Below are 23,632 nucleotides of genomic sequence, written 5' to 3' on the forward strand. Positions count from 1 at the left end.
GAAAAACGTTTCATTTTAACTTTCCAAAGTCAGTAGAAATGTACAGTTATTCATTTTAAATCAAGACTTGAAGAAAACGTATTAATAGTTGGTGCAGGACACGGATTTTTCTGTTGCTGTTGTTAAAAAAAAACAACTGGGCATATCCTTTATGTAAAATCTGGGGTGGGCCTTTAAGCCCTTTTCTTCACTCAAGTGATCTTACTTCTAAAAATAACAAAAAGACGCTCTCTGTAAAGGAATGATTTCTATTCAAAAGGAGCTCACAAGGTAAAACAAGCATCAGTGTGCAACGAAAATCAATTAAAGAAACATTTTAAAAAGTGTTAATGCAAACTAGCAAATGAATAAATACAGAAACATAAAAAAAAAAATATTTTACAGTATAAAATTAAACTACATGGTCTTCAATATTGGGTATTCTGACTCCTAAAAATCATCTTTAAAAGATTTAAAAGAAAATGCTCATATATTTCCAGTAAATTGCCTACCAGCCACAAACCAGGTCTTATGTGGCAACCTGGCTGTTTGTTTATCTTAACAGATTTAATGAAAATCTGTAAGTATCAGATTGCTACCCAAGATACCAAAGTCCACCTTCTAATTTAAAAATTTCAACATCAGATAACTTCAGCAGATATGATGCTAATACCTTAGCTTTGGCAAGAGACACATTCTCATGGTTGTTACTCTTTATGAGGAAAAATCTTGCATCCTGAAGGACATATTTGAGTTTACTGGTTTGATCTGGAAAGAAAAAAAAAAAGAAAGAAAAAAATCCAAATTGATGAACCACAGGCCATAATCACACAAAGAGGCAAAAACTGTACTGGTATTAGCCCTTCACAACCCAGCAAAATTTTTAAAACTCACAATTTCCCACTCAACCTGGAAAGCTAAGCCACAGCACATAAAAAAGCAAAGCTAAAACACTAGCATTTTGCAAGACAGCAAACCTAATCTAGTGATGTTCCGATATATCAGATCCACATTTAAGTGTGAAAATGGCTACAGAGTTTCACAGAATTCTTTTACCACATTTATCCTTTAAAAGTCAAAACAGACCATTATGCTATTAAATATATATATATAAAAACACCCCATTGTCCAAAACTATCAATTATCCTGAAACCTTTCCTGCTGTTCTAAAAGCTATACCATAGGAAGAGGATATAGAACTCAGTAGTTATGACTACATTGTTATTGTTTCCCTTAATGTAATATATCGGAACATTACTATATTAAATCAACTATTAATGGAGAACCAATAAGGCAAAATAATGACTTTTTGCAGCATGCAATGAAAACAATTTCAAATTTAAATGATACCTTTTCGGACAGCACGAACGGAAGATGATAATTTCTCATGCTTCTTTTCTGAACCTGTATTTAGCCAAAGTACATTTGTTCAGATTGAGCTTTAATAGAGATAAGACAAAATTTCTACAGTCTTGTCACATATAATTCTTATTCAAGACAAATTATTCTTCCTGGAGCACCCACACACACAAAAAATACTTCTCAATGTGTACGAGTGTTTTGCATTTTGGGTTGTTTGAATTTTTAAAATATATATATACTTTGAACAATTTCCCACTCAGAAAACTAGTCACTGAATCATCATCTTCCAAGAAAAAAAAAAAAGTGAAGATTCCACTTAAGCAATAACAGAACAGGATTAAAATAATAAGAAAAAGCTGTTTCCTCTAGTATTACACTGAACATGCCAGAAGTCAATACTAATGGACTTTAATAAGTTCACACAACTACAGCCTCCACAGATTTTTTTGCAGCAAATTACACTTGACTCATAAAAATAAAAGTGAGAATACCTGCATAGGACTCTGATGCAGAACTTCCACTTCTATCAAAAACAATTGGAGATATGCCTCTAGCTCTTTTCCTTTCCTTCTTTTTCTCATCTAAGAAGAATCCAAACAAGATTTTTATTTTAAAAATTTACAATATAGACACTAACATAGTTACTTAAAACAATTTATCACTGTATGTCTGGTTTTTGCATAGTCCTTAAGTACAAGTCATTGCTTATTTCTCCTGATCCCTCAATTTCCTCAGAAGAATGTGTTTTATTTAAGACACTGTTAAAAACTAAAGGGCATTTTGTTATTTTTCCCACCAATTTCAATCAAATTAAAATACAGGCCTTTAACTGCAAAATCAGGTACTTAATTGTTCTATTTATAAAGATGGTCTTGAATAAAGAGGAAAAATAACCTGCAAAGCAAATGTAATTATTCTTTTAATAAAAATTTACTGCATACCTTCTATGTATCAGCCACCACTACTAAGTTAAAGCTAATCTTTTTAAAACTATTTACTATTCCTCATGATTCCAACTATCTTAAACTTCTATAAATGTTTGGTAACCCCCAGAGCCCAGAGCTTTCCAGTTATATATTCTATAATAAACTAGCACCTCCCTTCTAATTGCCACGGCTTTCGTCTCTTCAAGTCCATTCTTCTTGGCCATTTCCTCCGATTTACTGCCTTTATTTTCAAACTCAACTTAAAATTTACTCCCCTAAAATCTTAACAGCATATGTATTTCTATAAGAAAGCTGGAAATCTTCAGTAGACAAAAGATATAGCTTATCTCTCATTTAATGACCATTTCATGATTAATTTGACACTTTATAAAGCATACCTATAAAGACTTGAAATGAGGCTCTTTCATCTGTTTATTGCTATTTTAATTATACCTTGATATGCCCCTTTACTCCCCAATGGGAAATAAGAATATGAAGGGAGAAAATGCATACGCCTATTATGTAAAAGAATAATCAGTGATTATGCATATAATATCCTACTATATGACAGCTAACTCTTTAAAAAGCTTTAAATAAATTATCTCCTTTCATCCTCACAAGTCCATGATAGGCTCTGCCATTATCCTCAGCTACAGAAGAGAACACCATAGCTAAAAAGAAAAGAGTGGTTAGGCAACTTATCGAGATCACACAATTCTCAAGTGACAGAACCTAGATTCAAATGCAGGTCCTCAGCCTTGAGGGTAATAATCGAGAAATAACCGAGTTATTTATATCAACAACAACAACAAAAAAGAGTGTAAGTCTTTGGTAACTCCTCATGCATGTTAGATTTTAACATAAACAAGTTGGGCAGGATCTTACTTCTGCTCCTAATATTTTTCTGCACCACCTAAGTGAGAGGTCCTTTGAATTATGAAGTATTCTTTTAAAACAACAATAAGTGATTTGTTATGAACCTAACCAACTCATAATGCTCCAACTCCTGAAAGGAAATAAATATTTGTGGTACCAGGGGCCAGGGATTGAATCTGGGACCTTGTATGTTGGAAGCCAGCATTCAACCACTGAGCCACAACAGCTTCCCTGAGTTGGGTTGTCTGTTTTCACTTGTTGTTTGTTCCCATTTCTTTAGGAGGCACTGGAAACCAAACCTGGGACCTCCCATGTGGGAGATAGGCACTCAACCACTTGAGCCACATCACTCCCTCATACACATTCCCGCGCCCCATACACTTTTAATAAGGAAAAAAGGGTTTCAGGAATCTCTTCTAAAACAATAAACCTATTCTATTGACACAGTAGAGTAGCATTCAATTTGAAATATCTTCTCCACAAAAATAAAGGATCAAGTGCTTTGTTTCATGTATAGGCATAATTTGAGAACTTGTTGAAAATAAAAAAAATCTCAAGCCCTACCCACTTAACTCTGACTTAAGCCGAACATTCAAATCTGACAAATACTGTTCCTTAAAAAAAAAAGATACTAAAAGGAAAGTTCCCTTATCCCTACGTGTGGTTTCACACAATTAATTCTACAATAAATGAACATTCATGTGTCAATGCAGTTTCTCATCCCTGTCCATTATTATAAATTAAAAGCTGTATCACTTACAAAAAACCATGGTGGAAGAGTAGTATCTTTAAGATACCAGAAGTTTTTTTAACACCAAGCTCAATACTCATCCATTCAGCAGCTTAATTCTTTAACTTACTTGGGGGAGTGAACACGAGAGGTTCTGAGGGGAGGGAGAGGGAAGAATAGGTATAACATGGGGGCATTTCTGAGACATTGTAATTATCTTGCATGACATTGCAATGATGGTTACAGGCTATTTATATACACTTTGTCAAAACCTGTAAAATGGTGCAAGGCAGAATGCAAACCATAATGTAAACTATATTCCATAGTTAGTAGCATGCTTCAATACATGTTCATAGAAATGTACATTTATGAAAGATGATGTTAATGTGGGAAAGTGTGGGGGGGGAGGAAGGTATATGGGAATCCCCTTTATTTTTGATGTAATATTTATGTAATCCAAAGCTTCTTTAAAAATAAAAAATAAAAAAATAAAATAAAAAAAAACTAATCTAAATTCCCAAACTTGGAACTCCAAACAGCAAAGGTTCAAAACACTTCAGTTGCCAATGATTACAAAATAGTTGGCCATTTGCTTATCATCTACACTGTATCGGTCTGATTCACTAACAAAGTACTACTAATAAAATTCTATAGTAATGAAACTGTTAATACTCTAAATATCAAAAGCAGAGGACTTTTCTTATTTTCTAATATTTAATATATAATACTATGTACATAGTACATAAAACATTTGTTCATATAGCAGATATGATAGTATCTTCACACAGGAGCCATGAGAGAGAATATAATCATCAAACAGTGTGGCCAGAGGTCCTTAATTACCCTGGCCTCTCCTTGCTATACCCACCAAATTTCCCTCCGAGAGAGGGATCCCTCAGGCTCATGATTACAACTACCTACTATATATATACCTAACTTTTCGTCTCATTGATTAGACAGGGATAAAGCAGTAGGACATATAGTATTCAAGCAATAACCTAAAGATGGCTCTTACCCAAAAAACCTCTCCTCAACAATGTTAAACTCTTCTGTCCTGTGCCTTTATACCCATGCCCTCTACTGACCTCCCCCGCCCTAAGTCAATTTACAAGCAACCTACAGACTATAAGAAAAATCTGTGCTCCCAAAAGAAAAAGGAAAAACTAAGTTGTTTTGATACTGCTCTTACATGATGGAAATATTGTAATACATAGTGTACAGGTTCCAAATAACTACATTTTAAGTATATCAGTATTTAAATAAGCCTTTGTCAAATGGTATAAAAATCTAACAGCTTACAACATTAAACCTGAAATACATTTCCTTATAGAGAAACAAACGACAGAACTTGTATTCATTCATAACATAATTTATAGTTGGGTAATGCCTTTACTGAGAATTAAACCAATCAAATCAAACCCCCAGCCTCAAAAAAAAAAAAAAATTTAAGCAATACCTGATCCATCTGTGCCTGAACCAGATCTGACAGACCCATCTGTGAAGGAAACAGATTCAGAATCGGAGTCGCTGGCCTCACTTCGAGTGTCATAATCATTTCCCTCCTCCTTCTGGTCTCTCTCATCCTGTTCGTACTCTTCTTCCTCCTCCTCCTCCTCCTCCTCCTCCTCTTCCTCCTCCTCCTCCTCCCCATCTTCGTCTACCTCTTCATCTTCTTCTACCTCTTCATCTTCCTCCACATCTTCTTCCACTCCTTCCTCCTCGTTATCAGTGTTATTGCCTTGCTCATCAGAAGAACCACTGCTTCCAGTCTCATGGTCAGAGCCATATTCTTCAGAGTTCACTTCTTCCTTAGAAGACTGGCTGGATCTGCTTGCACGTCTATCCACATCAAGCCCAATTCTCTGATGTTTAAAGAAAAAGGGAATCAGCAGTCATGTAACAGACAAGGTCAGGGTGCATAAATAGTTCTAAAAGCCTTAAAAGAACGGATTTTTGTTTTATATCTGCAATAGTATTTACTACCTCAGAACCACCATCTGGTGTAGGGGATTTCACCCTCCGTTCGGGATCCCTTTTCCGGAGGCAAGTCTTTTCAGGTTGACTCTTATAAGGTTCTCTAGAGGCACTGCCTGACAAACGAATCTTCCGATCAGCATCCAGGCGCTTGTTTCGGTCAGATCTTTGATATTCCTCATTTTTATACTCTGCGATTGACTTTCCTTTTGTACTAACTATTCTCTTGTTATTGCTAACTGATGAACTCAGTGGCTTTGAAATCAACTGTCTTGAGTGAACAGAAGGCTTCTGTCGCTTGGTGTCAGTAGATTCCATTCGGTCACTTTTCCTTTTTGATCCTTAAAAAACACAATTTTATAAAAAGCATAAAAATGTTTGTGGTACTCCATTTGTTTCACAAGTAATTAAAAGATGATAATATACTAAGGAGGAAAAGTCTCATTTCTTTAAAAATGTCTTCTGAAATATTTTTATTCCACAGTTTACAAGAAAACATAGCTTTAAGATAATGGAATGAATCTATGTATTTGAGAAGTTTCACACATTTAGAAAATAAAAAAGGAATACTCTTATTCATATAGAATATACCACAGTGTTATGGTTGCACTTTTGGTGGTAAGTGCTTCAAAGAAGAAGTACAGTACAAGTCATTTTCTTCAGAAATTACATTTCTTCTATTTATACTACTGTTATTTCAATAAAATTACAGAAACCCTACATACCCTTTTTCTCGTTTTTATCTTGTTCACTCTCTGGGTTATAGAGTTCATCATCCTGTTCTGGTACCTCAGTCAAAATATCATCTAGAACATTAAGTTCTCCATCTGAAAACAAATTAGCAGGGAAAAATCATTATTATTAAGCATTTATTTTTTAATATTTAGTATACTGAAGCTAAGGAAGTATAAGAGTGTAACCCTTAAGAAGCTTATATTTCAGAATCAAGACATAAAATTAATTCATAAAAGGATCTGGGGGAAGCAGATGGAACTAAGCAGTTGGGTACCTGCCTACCACATGGGAGGTCCTGGGTTTGCTTTCCGGTGCCTCCTAAAGACGACAAACAAGACAGCAAGCTGAGGTAGTGAGATGATGCAATGATGAAACACAAGGAGGAAACACAATGAGAGACACACAGAGAACAGAGGTGGCTCAAACAATTGGGTACCTCCCTCCCACATGGGAGGTCCCAGGTTTGGTTCCTGGTATCTCCTAAAAAAAAAAAAAAAAAAAAAAAAAAGACGAGCACACAATGAACAGACTAAGCAAAAAGCACGAACAACAAAAAGGGAGAGAGGATAAATAAATAAAAATATATCTTGGGGAAAAAAAGAAGGATTTGGTACACAACTCTGGCCACAAAGCCAGACGTATGGACCCACTGGATAAGGATATACTAGGGTACAAGAAAGGATTCACTAGGTGTGGCAGTTTAAAAAAAACACAAACAACAAAAGGGGAGAGAGGATTAAAAAAAAATAAATCTTGGGGAAAAAAATAAGGATTTGGTACACAACTCTGGCCACAAAGCCAGAAGTACAGACCCACTGGATAAGGATATACTAGGGTACAAGAAAGGATACACTAAGTGTGGCAGTTTAATATTGTTTATGAATTCCAAAAATAGATACTGAATTATGTTTATAAACTGGTCTGTCTCTCCAAGCACATTAGATTATATTGGATTCAGCAGTTTCACTTTTACTTGATTAAATAAAGACTAAGGCTTTGATCAGGCCACGTCAGTCACTAAGGTGTTGCATCCCTGCCCCCTTGGTGGACAAAGACTCACAGAAAAACCGCATGACAGAGAAGGGAGTTTGGAGTATCGATCCTGGACCAAGAGAAATAAACATACAGAGAAGCAGATAAGGAAGGAAGGAGAGAAATCTCCATTAAACCCAGACAGGACAGAGGGCTAGGGAGAGAGACAGAGCTGTTTGCCTGATATTCTACAGTTGGCCTTGTGGAGAATGCAGAGCAGCTGAACCCGAAAAGAAATGAATCCTGGGAAGAGAGGAACCCAGGAAGCCTGAACCCTGAACCCTGGCAGATATCAGCAGGCATCTTGCTCCAACATGTGGCAACAGACTTTGGTGAAGGGAGTAACTTACACTTTATGGCCTGGGTATCTGTAAGCTCCTACCCCAAATAAATACCCTTTGTAAAAACTAACCAATTTCTGGTATTTTGCATCAGCACCCCCTTGGCTGACTAATACACTAAGGTACAAGAAAAAAATATCAGAACACTTCAATATTTTTATTTTAGCTATTTCTAATTTTTGTAACTTTTAAAATGTGCATAATAACTTAATAGAAAAGTACACATAGATAATTTATAAACAGATACACATTCAAGGATGTGTACATGCTACAAGATATTTACAAATTACAAAGGAAGAAAAAACTATCTTTGCAGCAGAGAGATCTTACCAGTTTAACCAAAAATTCGAAGTTAATATCACCAGTAATCAGACAAATCAACATCATGAACATCCTAGACCAATGCACTAAGACTAAAGCAATGCTTCTGTGACATTTCTGTGGAAAATGCAAAATCGTAACCTAATCATGAGGGAACGTAAGACAAGCCAAATTATTTCAAATATAACTGACCTATATTGTCCAAAAATGTGTCATGAAATGCAAAGACTAAGGAAATATTCCAGATTAAAGGAGACTATGGAGACTTGACAAGTGAATACAGCACACGATTTGGAATATAACTGAGAAAACTGGTGAAATCTCAATAGGGTCTATAGACTACAGCATATATCAATGCTAGTTTCCTGATTTTGATAGTAGTATGGCTGAATTTTTTTCAAAGTCCTTATTTTTAGGGAATATTGAAGTGTTTAGGAATAAAGAAACACCACATCTGCATCTGACTGTAACAGTTCAGGGAAAAAAGTGTGCATGCATATACTTGATCTTAACCAAAAGACTGAGAAGAATGTGTGTACATACAAACACACATATAGAAAGAAAAAAACACAAATGTGATAAATGTTAACCTTTATGGAATGTGGCTGAGGGCAAAAAGCAATTCTCCACACTATTCCTGTAACTATTCTGTACACCAAATATTATATTAAAAAGAGATTAAAGATTGCTGGTATGGACTACAAACATTTAACTAGCTCAATGAAAAGAACTATGACCATAATGATATTTAATGACCATGAAAACTCAGAATTGAAGCAAATTAAAAATTAACAGGGAACAATCCCCAACTCCTGCCATGAACAAACGAATCTCAGAAATATAAGCAAATATTTACTTTAAATTCATTTTTAAAAATAATGCACCAAATCTAATAGTGGGCATTACATATTGTAGCATCAAAAATGTCTCAGTAAATTTAAGGGAAATGTGGAGTCACAAAAAACTGATGATCCCTATAAGAAAGCCAACCACTCAGGCAGACAAAAAAAAAAAAAAGTAACTGAAAGATGAGTGGAGAGAAAAGAAGGGCAGTTCATCAGAGAAACTAAAGAACTTAGTCACTGTTTCAGGACTAAAGAAAAAAGAAAAGAAAAGAAAACCATTACCATGCTGTTACTAAAGATGGGAAGAAAACCCTGCCTGGGAGGTAGAACAGCCCAAACTATAATACAACAGTTAGCAAAGCTGAATGCCACAAAAGTCAAAGACAAGAGATCTCCACTGCGAACATGACAAGATGATGCAACAAGAGACACAAGAGATAAAACATAACAAAAGACATAACAAAGCAGGGAATGGAGGTGGCTTAAGCAATTAGGTGCCTCCCTTCCACATCAGAGGTCCCAGGTTCGGTTCCCAGTGCCTCCTCAAGAAACAAAGATGACAAACAGACACAGGAAGTGCAAACAAGGAGGTAGGAAGAGATAAATAAATAAAATAAATCTTTAAGAAAAAACGTTACTGGAGGGAGCTGATGCAGCTCAGTGGTTGAGCACCTGCATCCCACTTACAAGGTCCTGGGTTCCATTTCTTTACCACATTAAAATAGCTATGAGAAAATGACAAAAGACTAGAACTGCATAGGCAACTGATTTCTTTGGGTGGTTAAGAATGTTTATCTGTACTTTACCGTTTTTCCAAAATGAATATATACTATATGGACTGACAGCTTTTATTTTTGTTTACTCCTTTTTAAAAACTTTTAAAATCATCATATGCCAACCAACAAGACTGATCTCATCCTCTAAATTCATGTTTTCACTAGGACAAAATTCCCTCAAGATCTTAATGACGACAAACAACTCTTTTAAACTCTAAATTATAAAAAACAAAAACAAATTAGGGAAGCAGATGTGGCTGTGATTAGGCTCCCTTCTACCATATAGGAGGCCCAGGGTTCAATTCCAGGGCCTCCTGGTGAAGGCAAGCTCACCCATGCGGCAAGTTGGCCTGCGCGGACAGAGCTGGCCCATGTGGAGCGCTGACCCACACAGGAGTGCTGGGACAGCAAGAAGACGCAACAAAGAGAGACACAGAGGAGAGACAATAAGAGTTGCAGCAGACCGGGGAGTTGAGATGGTGCAAGAGATTGAGCGCCTTTCTCCCACTCCAGAATGTCCCAGGATCAGTTCCTGGTGCCACCTAAAGAGAAGTCAAGGAGACATAGAAGAACACACAGCAAATGGACAGAGAGAGCACTGAGCACTAAACATGGGGGAGGGGGCAGTAATAAATAAATAAATCCTTAAAAAAACAAAAAAATTAAAACTTGACAAATCCAAGTTTTACATACATTTAATGATTCTTGGGTCAAAGCTCTCTAAGTTGGTCCAACAGATCTTACTGATTCAAATACATTTATACAAGACAAAAAGAAAAAAAAACATCAAAACAAAATAGACAACTGAGTAAATACAGTACTACACAAATCTTTTCATGAAATTATTAGGAATTTCTTATATAATAAAAATTCCCCAAAAGTCTGAACATTTATATTAATACATTATATTAAATATATTATATTAAATATATTAAACATTTATATTAAATTTATATTAAACTATGTGTTCAATTCAAATCAGAATCGAGTAGATTAATTTAAGTCAATTTGAATTAGAAAAACATGTCTAAATCATGGTTTCCCTATTTTAAAAGGGCATTCTTATTTGAAAAAATTTTAATAAAGTTATAGTAATTGAACTGACAGACTGGGCTACAGTTTAGAAAGCAGTCTGCTTTCTGGGTCCATTCACTGTGTGTTCTTCTGTGTCTGCTTGTATTTTCATTAGGCAGCTCCAGGAATGGATCCTAGGACCTTCCTGAATGGGAGAGAGATTACTCTCTTGAGCCACTTCAATTCCCTATTCTGCTAAGTCTTCTTATTTTCTCTCCTCTGTCTCTTGTTGTGCCATCTTGCCGCACCAGCTCTCTGCATCAGGCGGCACTCCTGCACAGGGTGGCATTCCCATGTGGGCTGGCACTCCGCATGGGCCAGCTAGCCATGTGGGCCAGCTTGCCCTCACCGGGAGGCCCTGAGCATCGAACCCTGGACCTCCAAAACGGTAGATGGGAGCGCAACTGGTTGAGCCACATCGGTTTCCCTGATTTTTATATTTTTAAGGGTCATAGTAAAAAAGCAAAGAATATAAAACAGAAACCTTACTGCCTGCAAAGCCTAAAATAGTTACTGAGTCTATACAAAAAAATCTTGTTAACCCCTCATATAAATTGTAACACTTTAAGTTACTTTTCCATTATCACTCAAACCACTTATATATTTATTAAAATGTGATAATTCAGGGGAAAGGGCAAATTGGGAGGTTAAGAAAATCCAGGTCACCACCAAGTAGCTAGATATCTCTGGGAAAGTCCCAGTCTTCCTGAGCTCCAGTTTCTTCGCTCTGATAAGTATTTGCAATAAAAAAGATCAGTGGTAGTTAAGGGAAAAGGAAGACCATAATGTGAATCTCCTGATGAGTTTTTCTATCTAAGTCATTCCCTACCACCTTTAATAAACTCTACTCCAACTCTTCTGTGAATGGCTAAGCTATACGACAAACTAGTTCAGAAAACAAAATCCTATCTTCAATAAAAATTACTGCTGCATAAATGCCATCCCAAAACTTAATAACTTAAAACAGTAACAATCATTTTTATTATCACTCATGGCTCTGAAGTTCAACCAGGCTCAAATAGGGTCTCTCATGTGGTTGCCATCACATCGTGGCTGGGGTTGAAAGGTTAAAAATACCACAATTTTTACCAACCCAGGCCACCAAAGTACATCAATTTAATTCAATTAGTAAAACTTAGTGGGGTTTGGCAATGGAGCAAAATATCCTGGAACCTCCCCTTTAAACTGGCAAAGTACATTTTACATTAGATCACTCTTCTCAGCTACATTTTTCAATCATGCAAAACAGTTGTGATGGTTAGACTAATGAGTCAATTTGGCCAAGTAATTGAGCCGAGTGGTTTGGTTAGGCAATCATCGGGCTAACTGTAAAACAAGTGTATTTACAGACTTTACTGCAGTGGTAAATCACAGATAGCAGATTAAAATTACATCAATCAGGGAGACTGCCATCAGCAATGAGTGACACTTTATCCAATCAGTTGAATGCCTTAAAAAGTAGAAGTGATTCCAGCATTGACTGAGAACTTCTCAGCTCATCTTTGGACAGCCAATGTCCCCCAGAACTCGTAAAGAACCTTCAATGGAATTTCACTGCAGCCCCTGGTTGCAGCCTGCCTGTGGAACCTGGACTTGTGCATCCCCACCACTGCCTGAGAGACTCATAAAATCACAGACTATTGACATATCTCTTGTTGATTCTGTTTCCCTAGAGAACTAAAACAGTCATCCCCCTGAAGTTTAGAAACTTGGACTTCCCATCCTAACTAAACTTCCTTTCTTCTATAAATGACACAACTAAGGTGTGAATGCTAACTAAAATGGACCAGGAAAATCAATTCTGTCCTAAGGATTACCATAGCGAGAATTACAGTATGTAGTCTATATATACAAATGCACATATTTACAAACACATACATGTCTGTGTTAGTATATACATACATGCAAACTGAAAAACTCTCAGCTTTGAAGATCATATAATACAAAAAAGGTGACAAATAGTCAAATATTAAATAAATCATTTATTCAAGGCATTAAGACTGCTGTACACCAAGAACTTGGCAGACAACACATACTTACCTCTGGCCCTCATGGAGCTTCCAGACTGGTAGAAAATGTGCTACTTCTCAAACTCATTATACACATTTTAGATATATTAAATTTCTATAACTGCTCTTCAGAGAACCTTTTAAGAGCTTCTGAACTGTACACAAAGTGTTCACTTATAGTAACAGAAAAGATGTGCATTTTCTCCTTAAATAGAAAAACTGCCTTCAACAGTTACCACCACCAGTATTCTAATGTTTTTCAAATCCACTTTCTGGACAACTATCAGGAGAATCAGAGCGAGTTGGCAATTTGTCCAATTTTACAGGCTTTAGTTGAAGGGTATGAATATTAAAAAATATTATAAAAATTCCCTTTTTATTAAACAACTAATGTGCAAAGCCTAATAATCAAGGAATCTACAACCACGGGTCTTTTAACTGCTTTGTAATTAAAACAAGAGCAAATTTCTGCAACTTAAACTCATTTCCCTACCAAGATCTTACCAAGATTTATAGAATCAATTAAGAAACATAAGGTTTGTGATATATCTAAGATTCTTACAGAGTTTTTCTTTATAATTTCTTAATGTTCCATAACATTAACAATGAAGTAATATAACAATGAATTTCTTGGTTTGCCACTACTCATATGTGTGCCAATAGTAAAATAGTAAAAAGTATTTCTGGCCCAGATTCCAGGTGTGTGCCAATGATCATGTATGTACGACTCTCCATGCCTCAACTAACTTCCTTATTTGTAAATTGGATTATTCTAGAACTCCTGACACTCCAAAATTAAATAAGCAATTTCAGTAGGTTTTTATTTGCTAGTTTTCCCTGTGGTCCAGAATTCAATCTTTATTCTGAAGATAATAAGCACTTACATCAGAATTTTAAAAATAGTTATATAAATTATTTTTAAAACTATACAAATTTTTTAAAAACTATACAAATGTGAGACAAAGAATCCTTTCAAAGGTCAGACATTTTATCCTATTACTAATAAGTGAAATTACTACTTCCCAAAAGTTACAGATTTTGTGCATTTAGACTACATTTTCATCACTAAATTCATTTCTAAAATGAAATTAAGATACCATCTACTTTTCTTCCTCAATTACTGTATCTCCTTTATAACTAGCTTTTAAGTCTGCCCATCTCAACAGACAATAAATTCTTGTCATGTATCAGATTTTACCCATTATGTATTTGGCTCATCTCACCTTACCACAATCACCACCCATTCTCACACATAATATTCCTGCACATGCAAATGTTAAATGAAATGATTCATGACTAATATTATCTACTTTAATAAATTACTATTACTTAAAAGCAGTTTCCTTTATTCACCTACATCATGCAATCCTATTTTCATTCTTTCCTAGCTTTTGGATTTCTCAAACAAAAGGGGGAGTCGCGTGAGTTTCCTAGGATTTAGTTTTTAAAAGGGAAATAAACTGACATAACCTAACCAATGAATTGCATTAGGACAGGGCAACATCTTAATCATCCCCAAGTACCTAGCAATCACTCAATGCAGGAGTTGAATGAATGAATGAATAAAGCTCAGCACACAGAATTGCAAAAAGACAGTTTCCATTAACTACTTTTGGATTTTGTGTAAGAGAATAAAGCAAAATAAAATAAAGAAACTAGATAAACTGGAGACCTACTTAAAAGTCCCAGGGCTGTCAACTTTTACTTAACCCAACAAAGGTTGGAAAGAAATTAAATACCATCTACATATATCCATAATTCACAGAAGAGCACTGACATTCCATTTTTAATGAGGATCAGATCTCTGATAAAATACTTTCCTCTTTTGAATTCCCGATCTAAGATACTATATGAATTTATGTTTACTATAAAAGTACAGTACGTTCATTATATATTTATTATCTTCTAGTTTAAGTGTAGAGAAGAGCAACACTGAAAAAACAGCGTGAAGCATTCAAAAGCCTTTCACTGTAAAATCTGATGAGGGGAACAAGACAAATAAAATAAATTACGGTCTTGTGAAGATTACCCTGCAGCAGTATGCAACACAAACTTTAGGGAGGAGTGAATGGAGTCGGGAAGCCCAGGAGAAAAAAAAAACTTTCGTGGTAATCCAGGAAGATAATGACACAGGACTGGAGGAGGGTAGCAAAACGATAAAAAGTAATATAAGGTGGAGAACTAAGATTTCATGAACGGTTATATGTGGGCAGTGGCTCATTAACTCATTTAATCTCACAAATACCTGCCTTACTAACCCATTTTATAGGCAAAAAAATTGAGGTTCAGAGAAATTAGGCAATTTGTTCTAAGTCCAAGCTAGATTTGAACCCAAATTTGTCTGGCATCCACATCCAAATTATTTGAGTCACGGGTTATTCATATTTCTAAATAACTAAACTGACTCCTCAAAGAACATGTGCAAGGAAAAGAGGTCCTCACAGTAGATTTCTTAAGTGCAAATACGAAATCGTTACTCTGATTTAATGACACCTAGCAGAGAAGGAAAAAAAAAACAAAACAAAAACCAATGTTACTACCCGTAACAGCAATGAGGAATTTGGAAAAATGATCTGAAATGGACTGGGGATGGGATAAGGTAGGGGATTCGGAAGAATACGTTTTCTTTTGGATATGTATTTGAAGGTAAATCTTATAGCCAAAAGCAAAAAAAGACTAGACTCAAGGTGCACGATTATTCCTGAAAGAAATAAATGAGAAAAATTGAATCCTAGTATCTTAGACAATCAAAAAACATAAAGTCAGAAGATTGCACTTTTAGCAACATATGGTGTATGATCAATGAAGCATGAACACTCTCCTGACGTAGAACCAGAGAATTAAGGAAACGATTACAGGCTTAATTCAACTTGATTCTAAGGGTCCACCTAACAAACCCTCTCCCCAAATTAACTAACTACGCTAGAAAAGTAGAGCTGTGTGATATAGGGCAGCAGCTGTGTCTCATTTTCATCAACTGTAACTTTTCCAAAGTTTCACGGTAATCTTGCGGTAAAAATAGATCTTAAGGCAACATCCAATCTAGCCACTTTCCAACAGGTACTGAACCAACAGGATCCAGGTTCTACATTAACATCTCCGGGGCCTGGGATCTCAGTACGTCAAAGACACTGCATTCTATTCTGGGAGCATCACTTCTTCCTATATTTCACTTAATTTTTTTTCCCTTAAGTTCTCTGCAACTTCTTCCCATGTGTTCCTGGATGTGCCCTCTCTGAGCTATACACAGCGTGTTTCCATCAAAAGAGTGGCCAGGATATTCTGCCAAGCCTAAATAATGTTCTAAAATAGGTATTCAAGGGAAACAGGAGCAATTTTTGCCATTCTAACAGGAATAACCAAAAATTACTTGTAGATATTCCTTGAGATTAATAATCCACCGTCTCGACTTCTAGAATATGCTCACTTACTAGACTACCATCTTTGATCTTGGCATTAGGTGCTTTCGAAATTTGGCCTACAAGAAAAGATAGGTCTGAATCTACGCATTATATTCGCATAACCCTACCAAGAAATAAACGTAAGGGCCCGCCAACTCAAAACAGACTCTCGACATTTCTAGCTCAGCCGCGCCCAGGACAGCTAACCGAAAAGTGAAGAGAGGAATCTGGACCGAAAAAAAAAAACCCGTACAAGGCTAGATGGGCGTGTTAGGCCTACGGAGACCGAGGACGAAAGGACAGGCCTGGTCTTTTCCAAGGAGTTCAAGACTCAATTACCGGCGACCAGCTCCGCACGAGGCAGACTAACCTTCCCCAACCCCCACTCCCGCCCCGCAACAACGACCACGACCTCACAAACTCACTCCCGAGCCCCACCTCCGCCCGTCACCTCTCTCCGCACTAACCTTTCTCCTCCCGGCTGTCGGCCGCCATTGCTTCCCTTCTCTTTCCGCTGCTGCCGCCGCCGCTTCGACGCAACCCGCGCGGGCGCCGCAGCCGCGGCAGCAGTAGCACGGGCCCGTCCGTCAGTCCGTCCGCCGGGCTGCTCGCTTCGCACCTTGGCCTCTACCACCCACCCTTTTTAAGTCGCCCTTTTTCTCCCCGCCTTTCCCTCTCTTTTTCTTTTCTCTCCTCTTACTCCAGGGTCTTGCGACCTAGACTCGGCCTTCCCGCTGGCGCTTGTATTCGGGAGGGAAGCAAGTGTAGAAAAGGGAAACAGATGGCGACGGCGGGCGGCACTAAAATGGAGCCTGCTTCCTGCGTGAAACAATCCCGCTCCCGAAATGCCTTGCGCTGTTTACGCTTCGGTCCTCTCTGGGAGCGTCACAGTGCGGAGAGGGGCGGGGCGGAGGGACGGAGAAGGGAACGTGGCGTGACGCGAGCACGTCTCCCTTTCCCCGCAACCCCGACGTCCTCGGAAAGGGTCTATTTGCAGTGATTAGATAGATGACTTAGGTGGTGGTTCTTTTGCTGGGACCTTGTGCAGCCGGGTGGTGCAGTTTTTCATTTAAAACGACCGGTAGAGGCTTTGGCACTGCCACATGTGGACCTTCTCGCCCAAAGGCAAAGGTACTTCCTTTCGTTCCGCAGGATTTCTCATTCAGTTCTGGCGATCGAGGTCTTATTTAGGACACGTCCGAGTCGGCCCCTTTGCAGCCACCACGTCTTCTTTGTACCAGACATTGTCTCTTACGTTGGAGCCCTACGCTTACCCAAAGCAGCGTAGGACGCAACCAACTCTCTTTTCACAAAAGCTTCCTAGTTTGTGTTTTCCTTTCTTAAAGTTGGAGAAAGTAATTATTGTATTTTAATATAGTTTAGTAATTAACATAGTAAATTTGATTTAAACAGTTATCAAGGCCCTGGAGTACACAGTTGATTTAAACAGACCCTGAGATATTGAAAGTACAGAAGCGACTAAAAATGACATAACTAAGCAATATGGTAAATGCGTAAGAGAAACTTGTATAACAAGTTCTTTGTCCAAAAGAATGAGAATGCTATTTTGTTTTAATGCAGAGTAACTGAGTTTAAAAGGGAAAGAAAAATTTAAAAAGAGGTAACTTGATAAAGTAGTGGCACATTCAGAGAAAGACAAGTATTCTAGCGTGTGTTGGTACTCGATGGCCAATGTAAAAAGTTAAGATCAACACCAAAGCAGTGGGAGGATTTTAAGCAATGGAAACACAACAACAGATCTTAGTTTTGGAGCCATCTGAAGGATGGTTTGCAGGGAAAAGAATTAGAAAAGGGAAAAGTTCAATAAATATAAACCATAGGGAGCGTGTGTAGCTCAGTGGTTGAACACAGGCTTCTCACATATGAGGTTCCAGCTTCAATCCCTAACCCCGTACCTCCAAAAAAAATTCCCCCAAAAAACAGAAAATTAAAGCATACCTATCAGAGGTGGGGAATCAAGAGTGAACAGTAACTCTGCTTTTAAGGAATTTTCAGTATAATGTAGGAGAGAAGTTACAAGGAAGTTACTGTGTAATAGAAAAATTTGAGTTACTGCAGGCCAGATACTGTTGTGAGTACTTGGCTTTTTCTATCTTATTTCATCTTCCAAAACCCCATAGATTATATTATTAATTCTAGTTTATATCGTGGAAAGTAAATTAATGTGAAATTAAAATGCCCAATGTCACAGGGCTAGTAGTAACAGCATGCTTCAAATCAAGGCAGTTTGACTCCAAACCCTGTTTTCTTGACTACTCAATTACAGTGTCTCCTATAGAGTAAACTCAGGTTGTTACTGGAACCCAGAGGGTCATAGGAGGTACAGAAGAAAGTCAAGGGGTTTTCTGGTAAAGTGAAAATGAAGCCTAGATGAAACCTAAAGGACTATTATTTTCAACTAAGTGAAGGGGAGAAAGGAGAAGGAGGTTGGGCAGATGGATGATTTTCAGGATAAAAGAAATGTCAAGTGAAAAGGTCCAAAGTAGTAAAACTGTCCATGGCTCAATTCAGGTTGATATTGAATGTATAGATAAGAGGTTGAATCAAGAGAGTTTTATATGCTGTTCTACTTATTTATTAATATTAATTCAGTCAACTTGTATTTATTAAATTTCTATTAAGTTCCAAATATTCTTCAAGGCTCTGTGCTTTCTGTCCTTCAGGAGTATCAATTTATATTCTAGGTAGGGAGACAAGGCATAAGTAAGCAAATTAATTAAAAATTATAGTGAATTCAATCAAAGAAACAAATAAGAGGCTATGGGAGGGTGGAGTAACGGGAGTGAGGGCCTTATACGTAGAAAGACTAGGAAAGGTCAGAGTCTTCTAGGCAGGAGACAGCACTTTCAAAGGCTCTGAGGGAGAAAGAGGCTTTGGTGTGGTCAAGGATCTAAGAAAACTAGTGGGCTGCAGTACAAATAATGAATTAGAGGCCAAGGGGGCTGTGATTAAGTTTGAGAACAGGCCACACCTTATGTAGTAAGTGCCTAATCAGGACCTGACATAAAATGAAAGATGAACAAGAGCTACAGGAAGACAAAATTTGGAAGTTGAACCTATGAAGGTAGACAGGGCTGGAAAATACCTTAGGCTTTCCACAGAGTCACAGCTGCAAAATGTAAAACAAAATGTATGCAAGGTCAAGAAGACCGGCACTCTTCAGAGGAAGACAGCAGAATCTAGTATCTCTGAAATATCCACAATATTTAGTATTTAGTCAGGCCAGGGCTGGGTCATATAGCAAAAGTTGCAAACTGGTGCCTGTTGACCTAAACCTTTCTTTGAGTCAAAATAGTATTTGCTTCTTTTAAAATGTAATGCCTTTAGTCATGGCATACATTTCCCAATGAGGCTTGCCCTCTACTACCCATCTGAATTGCTTTAGCCCTGGTCAGTATTATTGTATGAGATCTATATCCTAGAGTTGGATAGCCATGTGGGAATAAATGACCATGACCCCTAACTCACACCACAAACAAAAATTAATTCAAAATGGGGTCATAGACTGAAAGTTTGGAGTTTTTTGTGAACCCCAGAAAAGATCATGCATTTAAACTCATTCATTCCTGTGAGTATGGGACCCTTTGATTGCATTAGATTCAGTCAAAGGATCTTTTGATTAGATCACTTAGGGCCTTTGATTGGACTTGCTGGGGTCTTATATAAACTGAGAACTAACAGCAGAAACACATAAAGACAGCCACCATTTTTACCTTGCCATGTGTAAGAGGACTCCAGGATCAGCTACAGCTGAGAGAAGATGAAAGAAACCCTGAAAGGCTGAGAGAGGCCACAGGCGAGAACCAGTGGGACACAGAGGCATAGAAAAAGGCTCCTGAGTGGCTAGGCCCATGGAGCAGCTCAAAGCTGAAGAGCCATGCCATATGCTTGGTTGCTCATAGCTGAACTTGAGGAAGAAGTGGCCTGGAAGAGAAGGCAGAGACCCAGAGGGAGAGCCACTATTTTGCCTTGCCATGTGACAGGACTCAAGGATAAGCCAACATTTGGTGAAACAGCATCTCTGTTGATGCCTTGATTTGGACATTTTCACAATCTCAGAAATGTAAGTTTTTACCCTAATAAACCCCCATTATAAAAGCCAACCCATTTCTGATAATTTTTCATTGGTAGCCTTTGGCAAACTAAGACATAGACATAAATAAAAAAGGAAAACTATAAACCTTCTACAAGAAAACATGGGAGAAACTTTCCACCAACTCAGAATAGGTGAGAATGTATACAGGATGTAAAACCACTAAACATAAAATGTTTAAAAGCTGATAAAATTAGACTTCGATAAAATTTAAGCTTACTCTTTAAAAAGATACCATCAGATGAATAGATTATAGATAGATAGATAAAGAAACCAGATCTGTGATTTCCAGATGCGGTTGAGTCTGGGGCCACTAACTGCAAAGAGGCATGAGGGCACTTCCTGTGAAGATGGAAATGATCCACATCTTGATTGGAGTAGTGGTTACATGAGTATAAACACTTAATGTGTATACTGTAGTGACTTTCTGGAAGATGGCAGACTAGAAAGACACAAAACTCTCTTCTCCCCCAGAAAAATAGCTAGAGAACAAGCTGAAACAGCCTAGAAAAAGATCTTTGAAAAAGGAATATATCAAAGCCTCGGAAGAGATGCAGAATTTGAGAGAACTAATCAGTGATATGCACACAAATTCCAAAATCAAATTAATGAGTTGAAAGACAATGTGGTTAAAGAGATAAATGACATCAGGAAGACATTGAGCGAGGGCAAAAAGGAATTTGAAATCCTGAACAGAAAAGTAACAGAGCTCATAGGAATGAAAAACACAGTAGGTGAGACCAAAAACACATTTGAGGCATACAAGAGCAGACTCAAAATATTAGAAGAGAGAATAAGTGATACCAAAGACAGGACAGCTAAAATTGAAGGATAAAAGAACAGAGAAGATAATGGAAAAACTTGTGCAGGGGCTTAGAGAGTTGAATGGCAACACAAAATGCAACAACCTATGTATCATGGGAGTTCCAAAAGGAGAAAAGAAAGGAAAAGGGGCAGAAAGAATATTTGAGGAAGTAAAAGCTGAAAATTTCCCAACTCTCACAAAAGAAATGAACTTACATGTCCAAGAAGAACCCCATGCCCCCATCAAAATAAACCCTAATAGACCTACTCGAAGACACATACTACTCAGAATGTCAAATGTTAAAGATAAAGAGAAAATTCTCAGAGCAGCAAGGGAGAAGCAAACCATCATGTACAAGGGACATCCAGTAAGACTTAACTCAGATTTCTCTTCAGAAACCATGGAAGTGAGGAGACAGTGGTATGATATAATTAGGATACTGAAAGAGAAAAACTGCTAGCTGAGAATTCTTTATCTAGCAAAATTGTCTTTCACATATGAAGGTGAGTATAAAATATTCACAATCAAATAGAAACTAAGAGAGTTTGCAAAAAGAATTCACCCATGCAGGAAATATTAAAGGAAGCCTTAGAACATGAAAGAAAAAGATAGGAGTGACAGGCTTGGAGGGATTATAGAAGAATAGCAGAAAGGATAACTAAAAGAGTAAAAAGACAGACAAAAATAAGATATGACACACGAAAAATAAAATGGAGGAAGTAAGTAGTGGATTTACAGTAATATCAATGAATGTGAATGGATTAAACTCCAATAAAGGATACAGGCTGACAGAAGGATAAAAATACATGAACCATCCATATGCTGTTTACAAGAAACTCACTGTAGACCCAGTGATACAAACTGCCTGAAAATGAAAGGTTGGAAAAAGATACTCCACATGAATACTAACCAGAAAAGAGCAGGGGTAGCTATACTAATATCAGACAAAACAGACTTTAAATACAAAAAAGTTATGAAATACAGAAGGTCATTATATATTAATAAAAGGGACAATCCACCAGGAAGGTATAACAGTCATAAATATCTATGCACCTAACTAGGGTGCCTCAAAATACATGAGACAAACTCTGGGAAAACTGAAGGGAGAAATAGACACCTCTACAATAATTGTTAGAGACTTCAACACACCACTCATACCATTAGATAGAACAACTAGACAGAAGATCAACAAGGAAACACAGACAATATGATAAATGAGTTAGACCTAACAGACATATACAGAACACAGCATCCAAACTCAGCCAGTTATACATTCTTCTCAAGTGCCCATGGACCTTTCTCCAGGATAGACCACATGTTAGGGCACAATGCAGCTCTCAATAAATATAAAAAGACTGAGTTTATGCAGAGCACCTTCTCTGATCATAATGGAATGAAACTGGAAATCAATAATAGACAGGAAAGGGAAGTGGATTTTGATGAATGGATAGGGTATCTGCCTACCACATGGGAGGTCCGCAGTTCAAACCCCCGGCCTCCTTCACCCGTGTGGAGCTGGCCCATGCATAGTGCTAATGCACGCAAGGAGTGCCGTGCCATGTAAGGAGTGGGTGTCCCCCGCATAGGGGAGCCCCACATGCAAGGAGTGTGCCCTGTAAGGAGAGCTGCCCAGTGCAAAAGAAAGTGCAGCCTGCCCAAGAATGGTGCCGCACACACGGAGAGCTGACACAGCAAGATGATGCAACAAAAAGAAACACAGATTCCCGGTGCCGCTGATAAGGAGAGAAGTGGTCACAGAAGAACACACAGCAAATGGACACAGAGAGCAGACAACTGGGGGGGGGAGGGGAAGAGAAATAGATAAAAAATCTTTTAAAAAATGACAGGAAAAAAAGTAAACTTGCAAATGTGTGGTGGCTGAACAACACATTCCTAAATAATCAGTGGGTCGAAGAAATTGCAAGTGAAATCAGTGATATATTGAGTCAAATGAAAATGAGAACAAAACTTATCAAAACTTTTGGGATACAGCAAAGGCAATCTTGAGAGGGAAATTTATAACCCTAAATGTCTATATCAAAAAGAGGAGCTAAACTTAAAGATTTAACTGAACAATTGGAGAAACTAGAAAAAGAATGGTAAACCAATCCCAAAGCAGGTACGAGGAAAGAAAGAATAAAGATTAGAACAGAAATAAATGAAATTGAGGGAAAAAAATAGAGAAAATCAACAAAACCAAAAAGCGATTCTTTGAGAAGATGGATAAAATTGACAAACCCCTAGCTAGACTAACAAAACAAAACAAAAAAAAGAGTGAGAGAAGAAGATGCAAATAAATACAATCAGAAATGGAAGGGGGGCGGTTACAGCT

The 23,632-nt window shown here is 37.4% G+C and overlaps 2 protein-coding genes across 5 annotated transcripts in view; one reads left to right on the top strand and one right to left on the bottom strand.

Moving 5' to 3' along the window:
• Positions 1–17,268, bottom strand: part of YTHDC1 (YTH N6-methyladenosine RNA binding protein C1) — a 32,092-nt gene extending 14,824 nt beyond the window's left edge. For 2 of the 4 annotated variants that reach the window (XM_004478340.4, XM_004478339.4), the window contains exons 1-6: positions 16,849–17,228; positions 6,573–6,674; positions 5,857–6,188; positions 5,330–5,735; positions 1,833–1,922; positions 653–747 (exon numbers count right to left, since the gene is read on the bottom strand). In XM_004478340.4, coding sequence (XP_004478397.1) covers positions 653–747; positions 1,833–1,922; positions 5,330–5,735; positions 5,857–6,188; positions 6,573–6,674; positions 16,849–16,876 — 1,053 coding nt within the window. In that variant the 5' untranslated portion in view covers positions 16,877–17,228. Of the gene's footprint in view, positions 1–652; positions 748–1,329; positions 1,384–1,832; positions 1,923–5,329; positions 5,736–5,856; positions 6,189–6,572; positions 6,675–16,848 lie in introns of all 4 variants that reach the window. The other 2 variants (XM_004478338.4, XM_004478337.3) reach the window with 2 other exon arrangements.
• Positions 17,269–17,396: 128 nt separating this feature from the next.
• Positions 17,397–23,632, top strand: part of LOC101430809 (transmembrane protease serine 11E) — a 125,998-nt gene continuing 119,762 nt past the window's right edge. Inside the window, exon 1 of the mRNA XM_071216213.1 lies at positions 17,397–17,512. The gene's annotated coding sequence lies outside the window, so the exon portion shown is untranslated. The remainder of the gene's footprint in view (positions 17,513–23,632) is intronic.

This window comes from Dasypus novemcinctus, chromosome 1 (genome assembly GCF_030445035.2).
Source record: "Dasypus novemcinctus isolate mDasNov1 chromosome 1, mDasNov1.1.hap2, whole genome shotgun sequence".
NCBI lineage: Eukaryota > Metazoa > Chordata > Mammalia > Cingulata > Dasypodidae > Dasypus > Dasypus novemcinctus.